The 16,383-nt window shown below is 47.2% G+C and overlaps 1 protein-coding gene and 1 long non-coding RNA gene across 5 annotated transcripts; both read left to right on the top strand.

The window, feature by feature from the left end:
• Positions 1 to 63: 63 nt before the first annotated feature.
• LOC116353121 (rho GTPase-activating protein 33) lies at positions 64 to 16,383 on the top strand. 4 transcript variants are annotated; one of them, XM_031787067.1, is made up of 13 exons: positions 64 to 461; positions 765 to 867; positions 1,020 to 1,164; positions 1,247 to 1,329; positions 1,685 to 1,792; positions 1,964 to 2,112; positions 6,088 to 6,244; positions 6,376 to 6,515; positions 6,699 to 6,773; positions 7,085 to 7,830; positions 7,952 to 8,138; positions 8,536 to 8,633; positions 9,075 to 16,383. In XM_031787067.1, the coding sequence occupies exons 1-13, from the start codon at positions 356 to 358 to the stop codon at positions 11,526 to 11,528; spliced, it is 4,551 nt and encodes a 1,516-aa protein (XP_031642927.1). In that variant the 5' UTR covers positions 64 to 355; the 3' UTR covers positions 11,529 to 16,383. The 4 variants fall into 4 exon arrangements, with proteins under 4 accessions (XP_031642927.1, XP_031642926.1, XP_031642925.1 ...); XM_031787066.1 differs by having other exon boundaries at positions 8,536 to 8,657; XM_031787065.1 differs by having other exon boundaries at positions 8,287 to 8,633.
• On the top strand, positions 4,409 to 5,575 carry LOC116353122 (uncharacterized). The gene is made up of 2 exons (XR_004202499.1): positions 4,409 to 4,458; positions 4,492 to 5,575. It is a non-coding gene; the product is annotated as an uncharacterized LOC116353122 (long non-coding RNA).

Here is a 16,383-nt window from a genome sequence, read left to right as displayed (position 1 = left end):
GCTTATTGTGCTAATGATGTTTGATGGTCGTGGCTCATTGGTCCAGAACACGACCCAGCCTCCTACTAGTGTCCATGCTCCAGCTCCCACTAAACTCTCCTATTTTCTGATGTCTTTTCACACGTTTTATATTCGATGACGATGATGACATTCATGTTAAACATTCACACGTGAACACACACGTTTGCAGGCACTTCTCTGTACACACAAAGACACGCCCCTCACAAAGATGGACCCCTCATCCACCACAATAGTCTCTTTCCCACTGTAGTGTCATTACTCAGCAGCTCTCTGTCGCCCCCCTCTGACAGTTTCTAAGAAGCACGGCAAGCTGATAGGATTCCTGCGCACCTTTATGAAGTCCAGGCCCACCAAGCAGAAGCTCAAACAGAGAGGCATTCTTAAGGAGAGGGTGTTCGGCTGCGACCTGGGAGAGCACCTCCTCAACTCAGGACTGGACGGTACATAAAACACACTTATCCTCACGTAACCTTTTGGGATGTATAGAAGAGTTGAGTTGCTGGCTGCAGAGAGTGAGCGGTTTTGGTGTGTCAAGTGAACTCGGAACAATATTTAAGTCAATCATGCCATTTTAGGATCACATTAGTGCTTCGGAGTTGATGAAATGGGCCCATTGCCCTAGTTAGAGTTCTACAGTTCTAATTCTAGAGTCTCAGGGAGTCATCTCTGTATGTCCTTGAGAGCCTGGTCTGGTTTGGTGTACTACTGTAACATGTGACATGGATCTTTGTGTGCTTCTCCAGTTCCACAGGTTCTGAAGAGCTGCTCAGAGTTCATAGAGAAGCATGGTGTGGTGGACGGCATCTACAGGCACTCTGGAGTCTCCTCCAACATTCAGAAACTCCGGTACCACTCCTCATGCTAACCCTAATCCTGCATGTCAGGCCCTGAACCTGTAAAGTCTTAGAAGAACTACATAGATCATTGACTGCATTAATAAAATACATATATGCAATACTTTTTTGGCATTCAACCCTATTTGACACTCTCTCCACCAGACATGAGTTTGATAGTGAGAATGTTCCAGACCTGACCAAGGATATGTACATGCAGGACATCCACTGTGTGGGGTCCCTGTGCAAGCTCTACTTCAGAGAGCTGCCCAACCCCCTGCTCACCTACCAGCTCTACGACAAGTTTGCTGTGAGTACATGGCCATAACCCAACACAACTCCCTCCAACTGAAAGTACTGTCCATTGTCAAAGGCTAAACCATCTGTTTTAGGACTGTATGGGAGAGATGACGGACGATGAGCGCATGGTGAAAGTACATGATGTCATCCAGCAGCTCCCACCACCGCACTACAGGTATACATAGCCATGGAGACAGAGACTACAGGTATACACACAACACAGCCATGGAGACTGAGACTACCGGTATACACACAACACAGCCATGGAGACCGAGACTACAGGTATACACACAACACAGCCATGGAGACCGAGACTACAGGTATACACACACAACACAGCCATGGAGACCGAGACTACAGGTATACATACACAACACAGCCATGGAGACCGAGACTACAGGTATACACACAACACAGCCATGGAGACAGAAACTACAGGTATACACACAACACAGCCATGGAGACTACAGGTATACACACAACACAGCCATGGAGACAGATTGTGGACTGATGTTGTCTCTCTCTGTCAGGACCCTGGAGTACCTCGTTAGACACCTGGCTGGTCTGGCCACCTGCAGCGGAGAGACCAACATGCACATCAAGAACCTGGCCATTGTCTGGGCCCCCAACCTGCTCAGGTGTGTGCCTGTGCCTACCTATTGTACCTGCATTGTGGATCGTTCCTATAGAAATATATTGTTTAGAACAGGTGTGCCTCTGACATGTACACTAAGGAATCATGTCAGCTCTATTCATGGCATTTCTGTCTGCAACACCTTCCTGGAGTGGCTGTGTTGTCTCCGTGGCAGATCTATGGAGATCGAGGCGGTGGGTCTGAGTGGTGCTGACCCGTTTAAGGAGGTGCGGATCCAGTCTGTGGTGGTGGAGTTTCTCCTCGGTCACGTGGATGTGCTCTTCAGTGACTCCTTCACCTCTGTAGGACGCTTCACAGGCACAGGTATGCACATCACCCTAACCCAAACACTGGCTTCTCTAACGCTCACTGGACACAATCCTCCGAACTTGAGTTTCATTTGTGTGGATACACACATTTCCCATTGAAATCAATGCATTATTTGCATCAGTTGGCAATCGTCAGCGATGTGTGGATTTCAAGTTAGGATTCGACTGAAAATGTCTTCTCTCCTTCAGAGTGCTCCCTCTGTCCTCTATCAGCTCTGTGGTTTTGTGTTATCAATGCCTCACACAGAGCATTTACCTCAGAGCCTCAAAGCCTCTTTTTAGTACCTACAGTAACTAGCTTTACTACTCAGCCAGCCAGGCTTCCTCTATCCTCTACTTAATGCTTTTAGGTGTCTGGTTAAATGGAGAGCTTTGGTTATAGCCCTGTATATAATGGATGACACTTCTACCGCCATTACAACTGTCACCACTGCCCGCTGTCCTCTGCTTTTTACCCCACAAATGCTGTAAGTCTATGAAAGCAACTCTACTTGAATGACTGTGATATATTATTTCATTGCACTCTTTGTCTTGCCTCGCAGCACAGTAGAACATGTGTATGACTAGTCTAAAATGGCAGTAATATAAGTGATTTCTCCACTGCATCCATTTTCTTCATAATTGCTTTTCCAAAAAGTAGTACAATATTTGGCAACATTTTGTTCTTTACTCTCGATAAACATCTGTATTAAATATGGAATAAAACTGAAAACTTGCCATAAAGTGAGCCCTCAGCCACACTGATACCACCCCACTGGGCACAGACTTCAATTCAACGTCTATTCCACGTTGATTCAATGTAATTTCATTGAAATGACGTGGAAACCACGTTGATTCAATCAGTGTATGCCAAGTGTGATTGAAGCAGCAGATAGTGAGCGAAAGCTGTGTGTCTCCGTAGCAACGGGCAAGCTGGAGTGTAAGGTCTCTCGGCAGCACCAGAGAACCAGGCTGGTGAGTCTGCAGGAGGCCAGGGGTGAGGAGGAGGTGGGGGAGACCAGGGGTGAGGAGGTCCCTAAGGCCCCCAGGCCCCCTACACTATCTGCTCCTCTTCTGGAAGTCACCGTAGAAAGGCGACGCTACTCCATGTTCTGACCGTCTTCTCTCTCTCTATCTCTCTATCTATCTCTATCTCTCTATCTCTCTATCTCTCTATCTATCTCTATCTCTCTATCTATCTCGCTCTCTCTATCGCTCTCTCTATCGCTCTCTCTATCGCTCTCTCTATCGCTCTCTCTATCGCTCTCTCTATCGCTCTCTCTATCTCTCTATGCTGGATGCTTACAAGCGCTCTAGCGTTGATTGGTTTAGTTTAGGCTTGGTCTACTTTTGGCTTCTGTGTGACCCATTTTTCCTGAGATCTCTGTACGATGTGCACAAGAAAGAGTTCATGATGAATGTGTCTCATCCTATTGGGCTTTTGTCTGTTGTTTTCCAGTAGATAGCAAGTATAGCCAAGTTGGCCTCTCGAGTGGCGCAGTGGTCTAAGGCATGTATAAACCCACTAGAGATTCTGGGTTCGTGTCCAGGCTCAGCCGCAGCCGGCTGTGACCGGGAGACCCATGGGGCGGCGCACAATTGGCCCAGCGTCGTCCGGGTAAGGGGAGCGTTTGGCCGGCAGGGATGTCCTTGTCCCATCATGCCCTAGCGACTCCTGTGGCGGGCCGGGCACAGTGCACACTGACAAGGTTGTCCAGGTGTACGGTGTTTCCTCCGACACATTGGTGCGGCTGGCTTCCGGGTTAAGTGGGCATTGTGTCAAGAAGCAGTGCGGCTTGGTTGGGTTGTGTTTTGGAGGACGCACGGTTCTCGACCTTCACCTCTCCCGAGTCCTTACAGGAGTTGCAGCGGTGTAACTACCAATCAATTGGATACCACAAAAAAGGGCTAAAAAAAACAAACATTTAATATAAGTTTTGTGTGCACATGCTGACATGTGTTTCTATAAACCCAGTGTCTCTTCATGATTTTAGTCACTGGTCCGCTGTAAACTCTCACATGATTTTTCTACTATATTGACAGTTGAATAGGCAATAAACTTCCATCCTGGTTCAAATTCATCCCATCTTGAAGTAAATGTGGTCCGTTACATTTTGTGTTTACTCCAATATTTGTTTTAGACATTTTAAATAGTTATTAAAGTAACTTTTTTAGGTTGTTTTGCGCTGTAATCAAATCAAAGTTTATTTGTCACGTGTGCCGAATACAACAGGTGAAATGCTTACTTACAGGCTCTAACCAATGGTGCGAAAAAAGGACAAAAAGTGTGTGTGTGTGTGTGTGGGTAAGTAAAGAAATAAAACCACAGTAAAAAGACATTTGAAAAAAGAGTAGCAAGGCTGTATACAGACACCTGTTAGTCAGGCTTATTGAGGTAGTATGTACATGTAGGTATTGTTAAAGTGACTATGCATATATGATGAACAGTTTTAATGCTCAAACTATTGAAGAATAGATGTTGTTTTGATCAATGTGCCACAAATGCTGTGGATGTTTCTTTTAAGAGGATTACATTGAGCCAGAACCACCAGGTAAAACAACCATGTTGCATTGATTATTCCCAGCTTCTGTGATCTGTTTTGTCTTGTCAGCTAGCTAAATAATCAATAGGCCCTATAGCTAAAATGTTTAACCTCAGTATTGTCTACAGATCAGCAGTATCTGTGTGCTTCTCCAGCTGAAGAGTTTTTGTCAGCGTCCCAGCCAGGGCTCAGTTAGATGCTTTGCTTTGTGTCTCAGACTCCACGCCAGGAAAGTCCCAAAAATATTTTGGGTGTCCGATTGTTCTGGCTATTCTCACAGAAACTTAATTGGCAGGATGAATGTTTGATATGGTTTTTACATTTGTATCACAAACCATTTGTGAGAAAATCCTCTAAGACCCTATGATCTGTGAACTGTACATGATAGTGTGCTCTAAAATATGGATCATGTCTAGATTGTGATTTATTCAACATAACATATTAGTGAATATCTCGTACTATTTCGATTTTGTACATTTTTAGACATTGTTTTAAACTATATACTGTACAAGTACATAAACGTTTGAACATTCTGCTACTTTTGAAGTTGTGATAAATTGTGAGCACCACCAGTGAATGGGGAAATGGATTCAAATGGAACTCCCTCTGCTGGTGATTTGCTGAATGTGATTGCTTAATGACTTAGATCAATGTTTATGTTTAAAAGTAGCAGAGCACAATTTGACGCATTTGAAGAGTGTTTGACTTATTGTTCCAACAATTTGTCCCAAAAATATGCTAAATCAAAAAGGGTACTTTTGAAATATTAATATAAATACTTTTATGTTGAATACATTTAATGTGAAAAATTGTATTGCAGTAAATTAATGTGTAAAAAATATTTTTGGGCTTTCCTGGCATGTACTTGCCCTATAAGACACTGTTACAGTACTCTGTTAATTGCATTATAATAATACATATTTGTTTAGATGTTAATCCTGTCTGATGACCCATGCTCTGCTCTCCCCTGACGGGTATCCTGTTTAGCAAACCTCAGCAAACTTTGCCATTGAGGTTACTTTGGTTGCTCTTTGATTTGGAGTTTCAAATGAAAAGGTCCAATATCCTCTGCATACCTCAGCCTTCCCTCCCTTTGTGTTGTTTACTCCATGTGATTTCTGATTTGCAAGCGTGTCCATGTCTTATTCGCTCTCATTGGGCAAATCTGTAATGACACCCTATTTCCTGTAGTACTCCTTAAAAAAATAGTTTTTATATATATATATATATATATATATATATATATATATATATATATATATATTTTTTTTTTTTTTTGTTTTTTTTTGGGCCACATAGTGTGCCACTTAGGGGCTTTGGCCAAAGGTAGTACACTACTATACAGGGAATAGGATCTCATTTGGAACAAAGCTTTTGGCCACCGTCACCGATGCCTCCTCACTCTCCCACCCTCTACCTATTACTAACTGTTCTGTCTCTGCCTGCAGGGCGGCACTCTCTGACCAGGCCCAAGTCCTTTGTGTCCGCCAGGCTGCTCTCCCTAGAAGAGGCCCAGGCCAGGACACAGGCTCCTCTGCTCCTCCAGGGGGCGCCAGTCCAGTTCCAGGGCCAGTTCCACACCGTGCTGGACCACCCTGTCGACAGGTGAGTGAGGCCAGGCTTATTCCAGACCGTGCAAGTTTCTGTAGTTTTGCTATCACATGCAGTTGATTTAGCAGTCTCACCCACCTAAATCTCTCTCTCTACTTCTGTCTTGCTCTCTCCTCCCCCTACAGGAGGAAGAGAGGGATGAAGGTACGGAAGGCAGCTGGAGGGAGCTGGAAGACATTCTTTGCGATCGGGAAGCCTCCGGGGGCGGGGAGACGTAAACCAATGAGGATTAGCTCCCTGTTCCAGCCCGCCACCTCACACGCAGGTAGATATCATGTCTGATTTGGACCACCACCTGGATGCAGGTGGAAAGAAAGATAAATGCCAACTCCACAGTTTGTCACCCTTTTTGATCCCCTTCTCTCTTTGTATGACAGATCTCTCTTTCTCTCTCTCTGGCTGTCTCTTTCTCCCTATTTTCTCTCTCTCTACTTGGTTTCTCCTGCAGGTTGTCGTGTGGACAGTGTGACCCTGCGTTCAGCTAAGAGTGAAGAATCCTTATCGTCCCAGCACAGTGGAGCAGGTACACCACAGTAGGCCATAACTCACTGACGCTAATACTCATCTCAGCAGGTTAAGTCCATTGACTGATCGATAGCAGAACCTCTCTCTTCTCGTCCGTTAAGTATAGAGTATGAGATGTCTCTGTCAGGGGAGGCTGTGGAAGAGAAGTAATGTGTCTGGAAGCAGTGATGATAGTTGGTTTTGGGACAGTCGGAGTAGAATGGATCGTTTAGGAGCTGGTTGGAGCACTAAGAGACGAGCACTACAGAGACGCTTATTTTAAACCATGACTATTCCTTTTTTTCCTACCTCTCCTCCTCTCTCTCTCAGGACAGTCTATCCGTCTGCGGCGGCCCCGCTCCAGCAGTGACGGTCTGTCTTTGGCCTCCATGGACCCCCAGCACCTGCCCCAGTGCCCCCCGTCCCGCCTGCCTTCCAGCCGCTCGTATGACAGCCTGCTGCCTGAGGACCGCCGGCCCAGGGATGATGGAGACGATGAGGAGGATGACGACGAGGAAGGCATCTACATGCTGCCTGACTTCTCCAACCAGGACCCGGCTGCTTCCTGGATGGCCGAGGACGTCATTGACTTCAGCCCCACCTTCCTGGAGGACGGACCAATCGGCTTGGGCAGCAGCGCAGTCACCGCAAGCGGCAGGGAGTCCCCGCCAGCTGCCACGCCCCCTCCCTACCGCTGCCTCAACCACCAAGGACACTCTCACGCCAGCAGCCAGCGCTCAATCACAGAGGACCCCGACTCTGTGCTCAACCAATCGGATGCGGCCGTCAGGAGGAGTCTGATCATCGCCGCCACAGCCCCGCCCCTTCAGGTGTTCTGTCAACACAGACCGGCCAATACCAGCCCATCTGCCGGCCAATCAGGGGAAGGCTCCAACCGGAGTACCTCAAACAGCCAGGGCCAGCCCACTACACCTGTGACCTCTGCCCCCTCTGCTCAGCCCCCAACAGAGAGAAGATCTTTCACCCGAAAGATGGTGAACGCCTTCTCACAAAAAGCCCCCAAGTCCCCTACACTGGACATCTCTGACCCTGTATCCATCAGCGTCCCTGCTAAGGTAATTCCTCCCTCTCTGTCACTCCTGTCCCTGTATTTCTGTATCTCAGGATTGGAGATTACTTTCCTATATACTCTGTATGATAAATTTGCCTCCCCAAACTTGACTTTCTCCCTCGTAGGTGTTGGACATGATTGGCGGGCGAGCTGGTGAATTACAGCCTGGCATCCCAAGCAGTGGACCCTCCCAGTCACAGCCTCCTCAGATGATCTCCATGCTGCTGAGGTCATGTGACTTCCAGCTGACGGAGAGCTGCCAGCAGGAGATCTGCAGCAAACTGGGCCCCGAGGCCAAGATCAGAGGACAGGGTGAGTAGACAGGAATGGACTCGGCCAACACGTTTGATTGATTGAATGTATTAGTTGATTGATTTATAGTCATCAAAAATGTGCTTGTTTTCAATGATTCGAGGTTTTACTGCAGACCATAGTCATGTAATTTAACCCTCCTCTACAGGTATAACGGAACCCACCGGTGCCCCCCTGCTCTCCCAGCCTCCCCCTCCCCCTCCTAAAAACCCAGCACGCCTCATGGCTCTGGCCCTGGCTGAGAGTGCCAACAAGGCCCTGAGACAGGGTGCCTCGCCCCCCTACCGCCCCCCCCAGTCTCGGTCCCAGGACGCAGCCGACACCCACTACCAGAGGTCCTTGTCTGCCGACGCAGGAGAGCTGCTGTCCTCTGACCCCAATCCGCTCTACTCCACAGTGCGCCCCCTGTCTGTGTGGATGACCGAGGGAGAGGAAACCGCGACAGAGACTGCAGCAGATACAGGACACGGCCAGGGAGAGAGGACTCCAGGACAGGTGTGTGGGAGTGTGCACATGTCTGTAAGTGGCACTGTTTGGGTGTACCTTTTGTGTAAACTGTGTCCGTTTGTACTGTGGTAAATTCTATGTGGTGGATATGTTGTTTTGACTGTGCTGGAGATGTTCTAGTTTTGGGCTCCATATGAAGAGTGACAACAGTGCTGTCAGGTCATTTTCAGCAGAGCCTTCATTTCCTAACCATAACAAGCAAGATGTTTACAGTTGCCTGGGCAAAATTAGATTCCTTTTTTTTAAACTGTCGTTGTTATGAGACTGACAAAGCCCATGTTGTATTTTCCCAGCTGGTTAATCAGGCTTAGAGAACAGTACAGTAAAGTATGTCCGGCCACACGTAGCTACAGCATGCATGACTAACCAGTACTGTAACTTCATGTATGGCGGTAAAAAAAGCTATACTTTTTTTATTTTTTATTGCAGGATACGGAGACCCTATCCTCTGAGACATCTGAATCTGTGGCGTCCAACTCGGAGCTGTCTGGTGGGAGTGCCTCTGGAGACGACCAGACCCCCAGCCCCATCTACAACAACCAGAAGCAGCTGCCCCAGTCACAGCCCCCCAAACCAGGCCAGTCTGGGGAGAGACCTAGCCCCACTGAGTCCCAGTCTCAGAGGAAGCCCCCAGCCTACTCACGCCAGTTCTCTGCCCCTCACCTCCAACAGAAATCAACCTCCACCCAGTCCAAGCTGTCCTCAGCCCACCCCCAGCTCCTGCACTCCAAGTCAGAGTCCCCTCTGACTCAGGTCCGTGCCTTCCAGCCCACCCGCCCCAAAGTACCCCCTAAGCCCCTAGACCTGAAGCGTCCCCACAGAGCACCACTGGCCCAGAATGAGATGCGTCGCTCCCTGGACTCAGGGCGCATCAGGCGGATCTTTGGTCAGCAGGGGAACCCTCCTCTGGCCAGGGCCTTCTCAGAGCGTCTGAGTGGAGCTCCAGACCACCTCGCCCGCTACCACGCAGCCAGGGCAGCCAGCCAACCATCCCCGGGTCAGCAGCCCCCTCAGCAGACCCAGATCCGGCCCGTTCCCCTCTCCTCCACCTCAGAGGACCAGGGAAAGATGGAGAACTTCTACTACGAGATCGCCGGTCCTGAGAACCCGCAGGGCCCCCCCAGCTATGCCCGCCACAGCTACCAGAACATGAGGCTGGACCTGGAGGGTAACTTCCGCCCGGCCCCCCACCCAGAGGCCAACAAAAGGCCCATCTCCCGGGGGCATCACCAACACCAACCCCAGCCTCTCCACCACAACCAGGGTGGACCCAGAGGGGAGAGGGGGCCCCAGCTCTGGTCCAAAGAAGCCACGCGGGCTTGGGCAGCTGCCCACTCCCAGTCCCACTCATTCTTCCACGGACACTCCCACTCGCAGGACGGCTCCACCCACCACCATCACCCCTCTCACCCCCGGCCCCAGCGCCAGACCTCCTCCTCAGTCCGGCTGGCCCGTAGTGAGATGCACCCCCTCCCCTCCTCCTCCATGGTTCCCCTGGCGCTCTACCAGCACCAACACAACCTCCACCGCTCCAACAGGTCAGCCTCCACAGACCTCACCTCCTCCCAGCTACACCCCTATTTTGAAAACGGGAAGGTGTGCTATCGTAAGCCAGAGGAGGCTCCTCTGAGTCTGAGCCAGCCTCCCCAGGGCATCTCTCTCCAGGGTCAGCCATCCCAGCCCTCCCCTCCCCAGGCCCACAGACCAACCTCCAAGGACCTGTCTGAGCCCATCTACGTCAACTTCCCTTTCCCCAGCCCCTCTACTGGGGCCCAAAACACGAAGAACTGGACCAGCACAGACCTGGATGGAGACTCTACACAGGATTCTGAACCTCTTGCCACGCCAAATGACCCCCCTGCCCCAGAGGACCAGAGACAATCCTCCCCCTGCCAGGCCCCTGACCAGGGAGGCTCCACCAGCGTTAGCCTTACCCTCTCCACTCCAGACAGCCCAGCCGCCCACAACGACTCGGCTGCAACGACCCCAGGGAGCATCCAGGAGAGCGACTTCCTCCCAGCGCTCACAGCGTCTACATCGACAGGGATCCACTACCGCAGCCGCTCAGACCCCCAGAGCTCCAGCTGCAGTACGGAGCCCATCCCGGGCCTGTCGGGGAAGGAGATCGCCTCCCTGCTGATAGAGAAGCTGGCTGAGGAGGAGAGGGCTGAGGGTCCCTCCACAGTCACCTCCTCCTCTGCCTCCACCAGCTCCTCCCCTGCCATGGAGCACCCTGCCAACCCCTACCCCAGCCAGCAGCACAACCAGCCCCCGCCTGCCTATAATGTCTACACCCCGGGCCCCTCACTGATCAGGGCTCCTCAGAGGGCCGGGGCAGGGGGCTTCCAACGCCAAGACCCGCTCCGGAGGTCCTCGCCGGGGGGCCAGTACAGGCAGGCCTTTGACGTCATGCCCTCAGGCGATCAGGTGCTCAAATACTACCGGACCCAAGACTTTACCCCTGGGCCCCTGGGAGAGCACCAGAGCTCTGGCGCTAACCCCTACCCCCCTCGGCAGCACTATCAAGAGCCCCCCTACCCCATCCAGAGCCCCCAGGACCCCTGCTCCTCCGGCTACCCCAGCCAGCCCCTCTTGGAGCCCTCAGACTCCCCGTCTGCAGCTTTCTCCAACCTGACGCTGGGAGCCCCCAGGCCCTACCCCGGCCAGCCAGGAGGCCCCCAGTACAGCCAATACCCATTCCATCCTGGCCCGATGCTGGGCCAATACCCTAACCCTCCGCCCCGCAGAGATGTGGTCCACGAGCCGGTGCTGCGGCCGCAGGGTCTGAGGAACCAGAGAGGGCTGGCACGGCAGGGCAGCTTACCGGGACCATCACCCAACTGGACCATCCATACTGAGGGTCAGACACGCAGCTACTGCTGAGGAGGAGCACAAAGTAGACTTTTACACACGGTACCCTATCAGACTGAATGTGAAAGAGAGAAAGGGCTTGGAAGAGACCATGTAAAACTCTCATGGTCCACAGAGAAAGGGAACAGGACGATAGAAAGCCTTCCTGGAAGCTTGAGACAACCAGTCATGTTTAGAAATGGGACCACGGGCAAGGCATTCTGGGGTAGCTAGAAATAAAGTCCAGTTTCCTGTTTGAACATTCCCTGGGGCCTATCACCATTTCACACCTGCAACCACTGGACCCATGAGGAAGAAGAGATCAAAGAGATGAACTGAAAAGTGGCTTAGATTTGAAAACATTCCAGAGCAGACTGTTGTTGTGAGTGTTGAGAAAGAAAGGCAAATGGCTGCCAGGGTCTTTTCTGGATCAAAATGTGCTTAGGTGGTGGGCGTGGCCAATGGTGCAGTGGCCGAGCAACCATTTTAGAGGCCCTTCTGTTGGCCGCAGTGACAGAATGTAGCAGTTTTAAAGCACATTTTCTCCAATTCAAAAAAAACTATTGAGGCCCCATGCCATGACAAAAACATCTGGGGGCCCCATGCCATGACAAACTCCTGAATGCATCATTTTATGAATTGTAGATTCTCTCTGTGTCTAGCTTTTATTTTAGTTATGGTTAGTTCTCAAAGATGATCTTATTAAAAAATATATAGGTCCATTATCTTTCTACATAATTAACATCTCTTTTTAGTAATTTAAGTTTACACTGAAAACGTTTTATCCCGACAATTATTTATTATATAATAAATATATATACATACAGTACCAGTCAAAGGTTTTGACACAGCTACTCAAGCAAGGGTTTTTCTTATTTTCTACATTGTGGAATAATAGTGAAGACATCAAAAATATGAAATAACACATGGAATCATGTAGGAACCAAAAAAGTGTTAAAGATTTTAGATTCTTCAAAGTAGCCACCCTTTGCCTTGATGACAGCTTTGCACACTCTTGGCATTCTCTCAACCAGCTTCACCTGGAATGCCTTTTCAACTGTCTTTATGGATTTCCAACATGCTGAGCACTTGTTGGCTGCTTTTCCTTCACTCTGCGGTCCAAATCATCCCAAACCATCTCAATTGGGTTGAGGTCGGGTGATTGTGGAGACCAGGTCTGATGCATCACTCCATCACTCTGCTTCTTGGTCAAATAGCTCTTACACAGCCTGGAGGTGTGTTGGGTCATTGTCCTGTTGAAAAACAAAGGATAGTCTTAGCGCAAACCAGATGGAATGGCGTATCGCTTCAGAATGCTGTGGTAGCAATGCTGGTTAAGTGTGCCTTGAATTCTAAATAAATCAGTGACAGTGTCACCAGCAACGCACCCCCACACCATCACACGCCCTCCTCCATGCTTCACTGTGGAAACCACACATGTGGAGATCATCTATTCACTTTATTCTGCATCTCACAAAGACATGGCGGTTGGAACCAAAAATCTCCCATTTGGACTCATCAGACCAAAGGACAGATTTCCACCAGTCTAATGTCCATTGCTCGTGTTTCTTGGCCCAAGCAAGTCTCTTTTTCTTATTGGTGTCCTTTAGTAGTGGTTTCTTTGCAGCAATTTAACCATGAAGGCCTGATTCACGCAGTCTCATCTGAACAGTAGATGTTGAGATGTCTGTTACTTGAACTCTGTGTAGCATTTATTTGGACTGCAATCTGAGATGCAGTTGACTCTAATGAACTTATCCTCTGCAGCAGAGGTAACTCTGGGTCTTCCGTTCCTGTGGTGGTCCTCACGAGAGCCAGTTTCATCATAGCGCTTGATGGTTTTTGTGACTGCACTTGAAGAAACTTTAAAAGTTCTTGAAATGTTCCGTATTGACTGAACTTCATGTCCTAAAGTAATGATCAACTGTTGTTTCTCTTTGCTTATTTGAGCTGTTTTTGCCATAATATGGACTTAGCCCTATTTCATAAAGACCATCTTCTGTATCCCACCCCTACCTTGTCACAACACAACTGATTGTCTCAAAAGCATTAAGAAGGAAAGAAATTCCACAAATTGACTTTTAACAAGGCACACCTGTTAATTGAAATACATTCCAGGTGACTACCTCATGAAGCTGGTTGATAGAATGCCAAGACACTGCAAAGCTGTCATCAAGGCAAAGGGTGGCTACTTTGAAGAATCTCAAATATAAAATATGTTTTGATTTGTTTAACACTTTTTTGGTTACAACATGATTCCATATGTGTTATTTCATAGTTTGGATGTCTTAACTATTATTCTACAATGTAGAAAACAGTCAAAATAAAGAAAAACCCTTGAATAAGTAGATGTGTCCAAACTGTTGACTGGTACTATATATATCATAATATATAGTCCTTTTTATTTTTTACATAAGCAGCCCAGAAAAGCACTTAGGCAGCCCACCCAAGACTTTTCTATGTAGAAAAAACCCTGGCTGCTGTACTTTTGAACAGATGATTTGGTGTTCTGCACAGTGGTTTGATTGGGTTTGCCTTGTTGTTGTTTTACAAGGTTGTGGTACTGAGAGAGGACTACACAGGGAAATATCTGCAGTCTTTCTCCTTTAATTTTTTTTTTTTAAACTCAAATGCTGCTGATTTGGTTTAGTGGTTTTCAGAAGCTTGATTTTACATGTTATATTTATTTGATATTCTGTTTTGAGGAATGCATGTAAGGAATGCATTGAAATAAGTCTGTCGTTCCACCAATTCGGTGCCTTTTGATCTGTATATTGTTTGTTGATTTCACCTACATTTAGACATTCTATCATAAAGAGTACATGTTCAACTTAATTTAAAATACACATTTTTCCATCTCGAGTTTGAATGTAAAAAAAAAAATACTATAGTAAGTGCCAAGTAAAGTAACAAGCTTGACGATTTTATCTTAAATCAGCCATAAATCCCCTTGTGGCAGAGCTTGTTGTGTGTAGCAGGGAGGGGAAATTGAATGTAAGCTTCACAAAACAATAGAATTATTCTAAAATGTCAAGCCTGGGCATCTATGGTTAACAGGGTTGATGTGTTCTGCTTAGTTTTCCACTGCAAAACACCAGAAATGTTTTCAGAAGAACCTTCTCACCTGCTCTTACTCAATTATTTGGACTAATAGATGTTCAATGTGTTTTTATTACAAATGAATATTATTTTAAAAGTTTCACCATATTAAAACAAGAGTTCTCATAACCGGGTTGAGCTTAAAATTAGGGAAAGGTTTCTTTTTTCTTTAAACTGAATGACTAATCGCATTTTAAATGAATAAAAATCTTCAGAAATGACTGTCAAAGCAACAAAATAACTAGGACTTTACAATGATGGAGAAATGTTCATCTTCTTGGAAGTCACAGAGACATCAAATGCAGAATTTTGGCAATTTAGTAAGTCTTTATTCATATAAAAAAATATTTATTGAAATCTCCATGTGGTCTATATTAAAGGGCACTTCATCAAATATAACGCTGTTAAATTTTGTACTTAAAATATCAAAGGGATGCAAAGGGCACTTATTTCGTGGAACGACCCAAGTAGAATTTGATTTTAATGTTTATCCCTGGACAGAATGTGAGTGTGTGTGAATGTATGTACGCATGTCTACTCTGACGAGGGTCTCATGGTGAGCTAAAAAGCACATAATTCATCAAATGAAAACCTGAAAGAAAACATTGCCTTCTGTTTTAGGGAAAGTGTTTTTACAGACAGTGCTTTGTCCTTTTAGGATTAGTGGTACTACTACACTAGTTTGTGCTGCCATTCTGAATGCTGTGTGTGTGTCTCTGTCTGACTGACTGCAGAAAGTTTGTACTGTGCGTCTTACCTAATGTACTTATCCTTGAAGGATGTTTTTGTACATGTTAAAAAGCCTAACAGATACTTTTATCCAAAGCAATGTACTGTGCTGATAATACAATACCACTCACACTGGTCCTCTGTTGTTTTTCTGTATCCATTGGTTGAATACAACAGAAGCACCCCACATGTCCTTACCTCCATTTTGGGAGTTGTACTCACTGCCTGCCCCTATGCAACATATACCTGACACGTACAACACATTACTAAAGATGTGGTGATTCAGTAGAGGCAGAAACCACATACTGTATGTGTTAATATCATACCTCCCCCATTCTGACGTTATGGCTGCAATACTGGTATTGGACAGCAGGGGGAGACACTTCATCTTGGTAGATCATTACCTGTACTGTAATGGGTTTTGCACAGACTTCCACTATATTAAACTGTGTGCGCATGCACATGTTTATCACTTCAATCATGTCGCTATGACTGTGTCAGTTACAAAACTGGTTCAATCCTTTCCCAGTTGTTGATATGTCTCACTAATGTCTTTGTGGATACTTTTCCATCGCAGATAGACAAATGTCCCAGTGGAGTTGTATTATAGGAGAGCGAAACAAAGGACACGGTTGTGTTAGGCTAGTTTAGCTTAGCAGTGCTGTCCATTGAACATTGGGAACTATACATCTTTTCAGGGGTGTTTCCTCAACTGTGTTGTAATGCTGTGATACCACTGTAGTGAAGTGAACGGGAAGGAAGAGCTGTTTTGTAACGGGGGTAAGAATGTGAAATATGGTGTCCGTATGTATTCCTCACGGTGCCACTTCTAAGATGTACTTTTTGGGTTTTGTTCAATGTGCCTTTCTGATGAACAATCATTTGGTTCCATAAAGCATGTTAAGGCGGTAACTTTCTCTCTTTAGGTCCGGGCTGGAAACATTGTGAATGGTATCTTGCCACGTGCACTATAGCTCTTTACTATGACTGTACAAGGCAGCATACAGGACCTGGTACTCTTTGTCCCTAAACTCCTTAGATTAAAGAAAATTGCACATTT

The sequence above is a fragment of the Oncorhynchus kisutch genome, linkage group LG13, assembly GCF_002021735.2.
Source record: "Oncorhynchus kisutch isolate 150728-3 linkage group LG13, Okis_V2, whole genome shotgun sequence".
Taxonomy (NCBI): Eukaryota; Metazoa; Chordata; class Actinopteri; order Salmoniformes; family Salmonidae; genus Oncorhynchus; species Oncorhynchus kisutch.
This window is presented reverse-complemented; position numbering and strand designations above follow the sequence as displayed.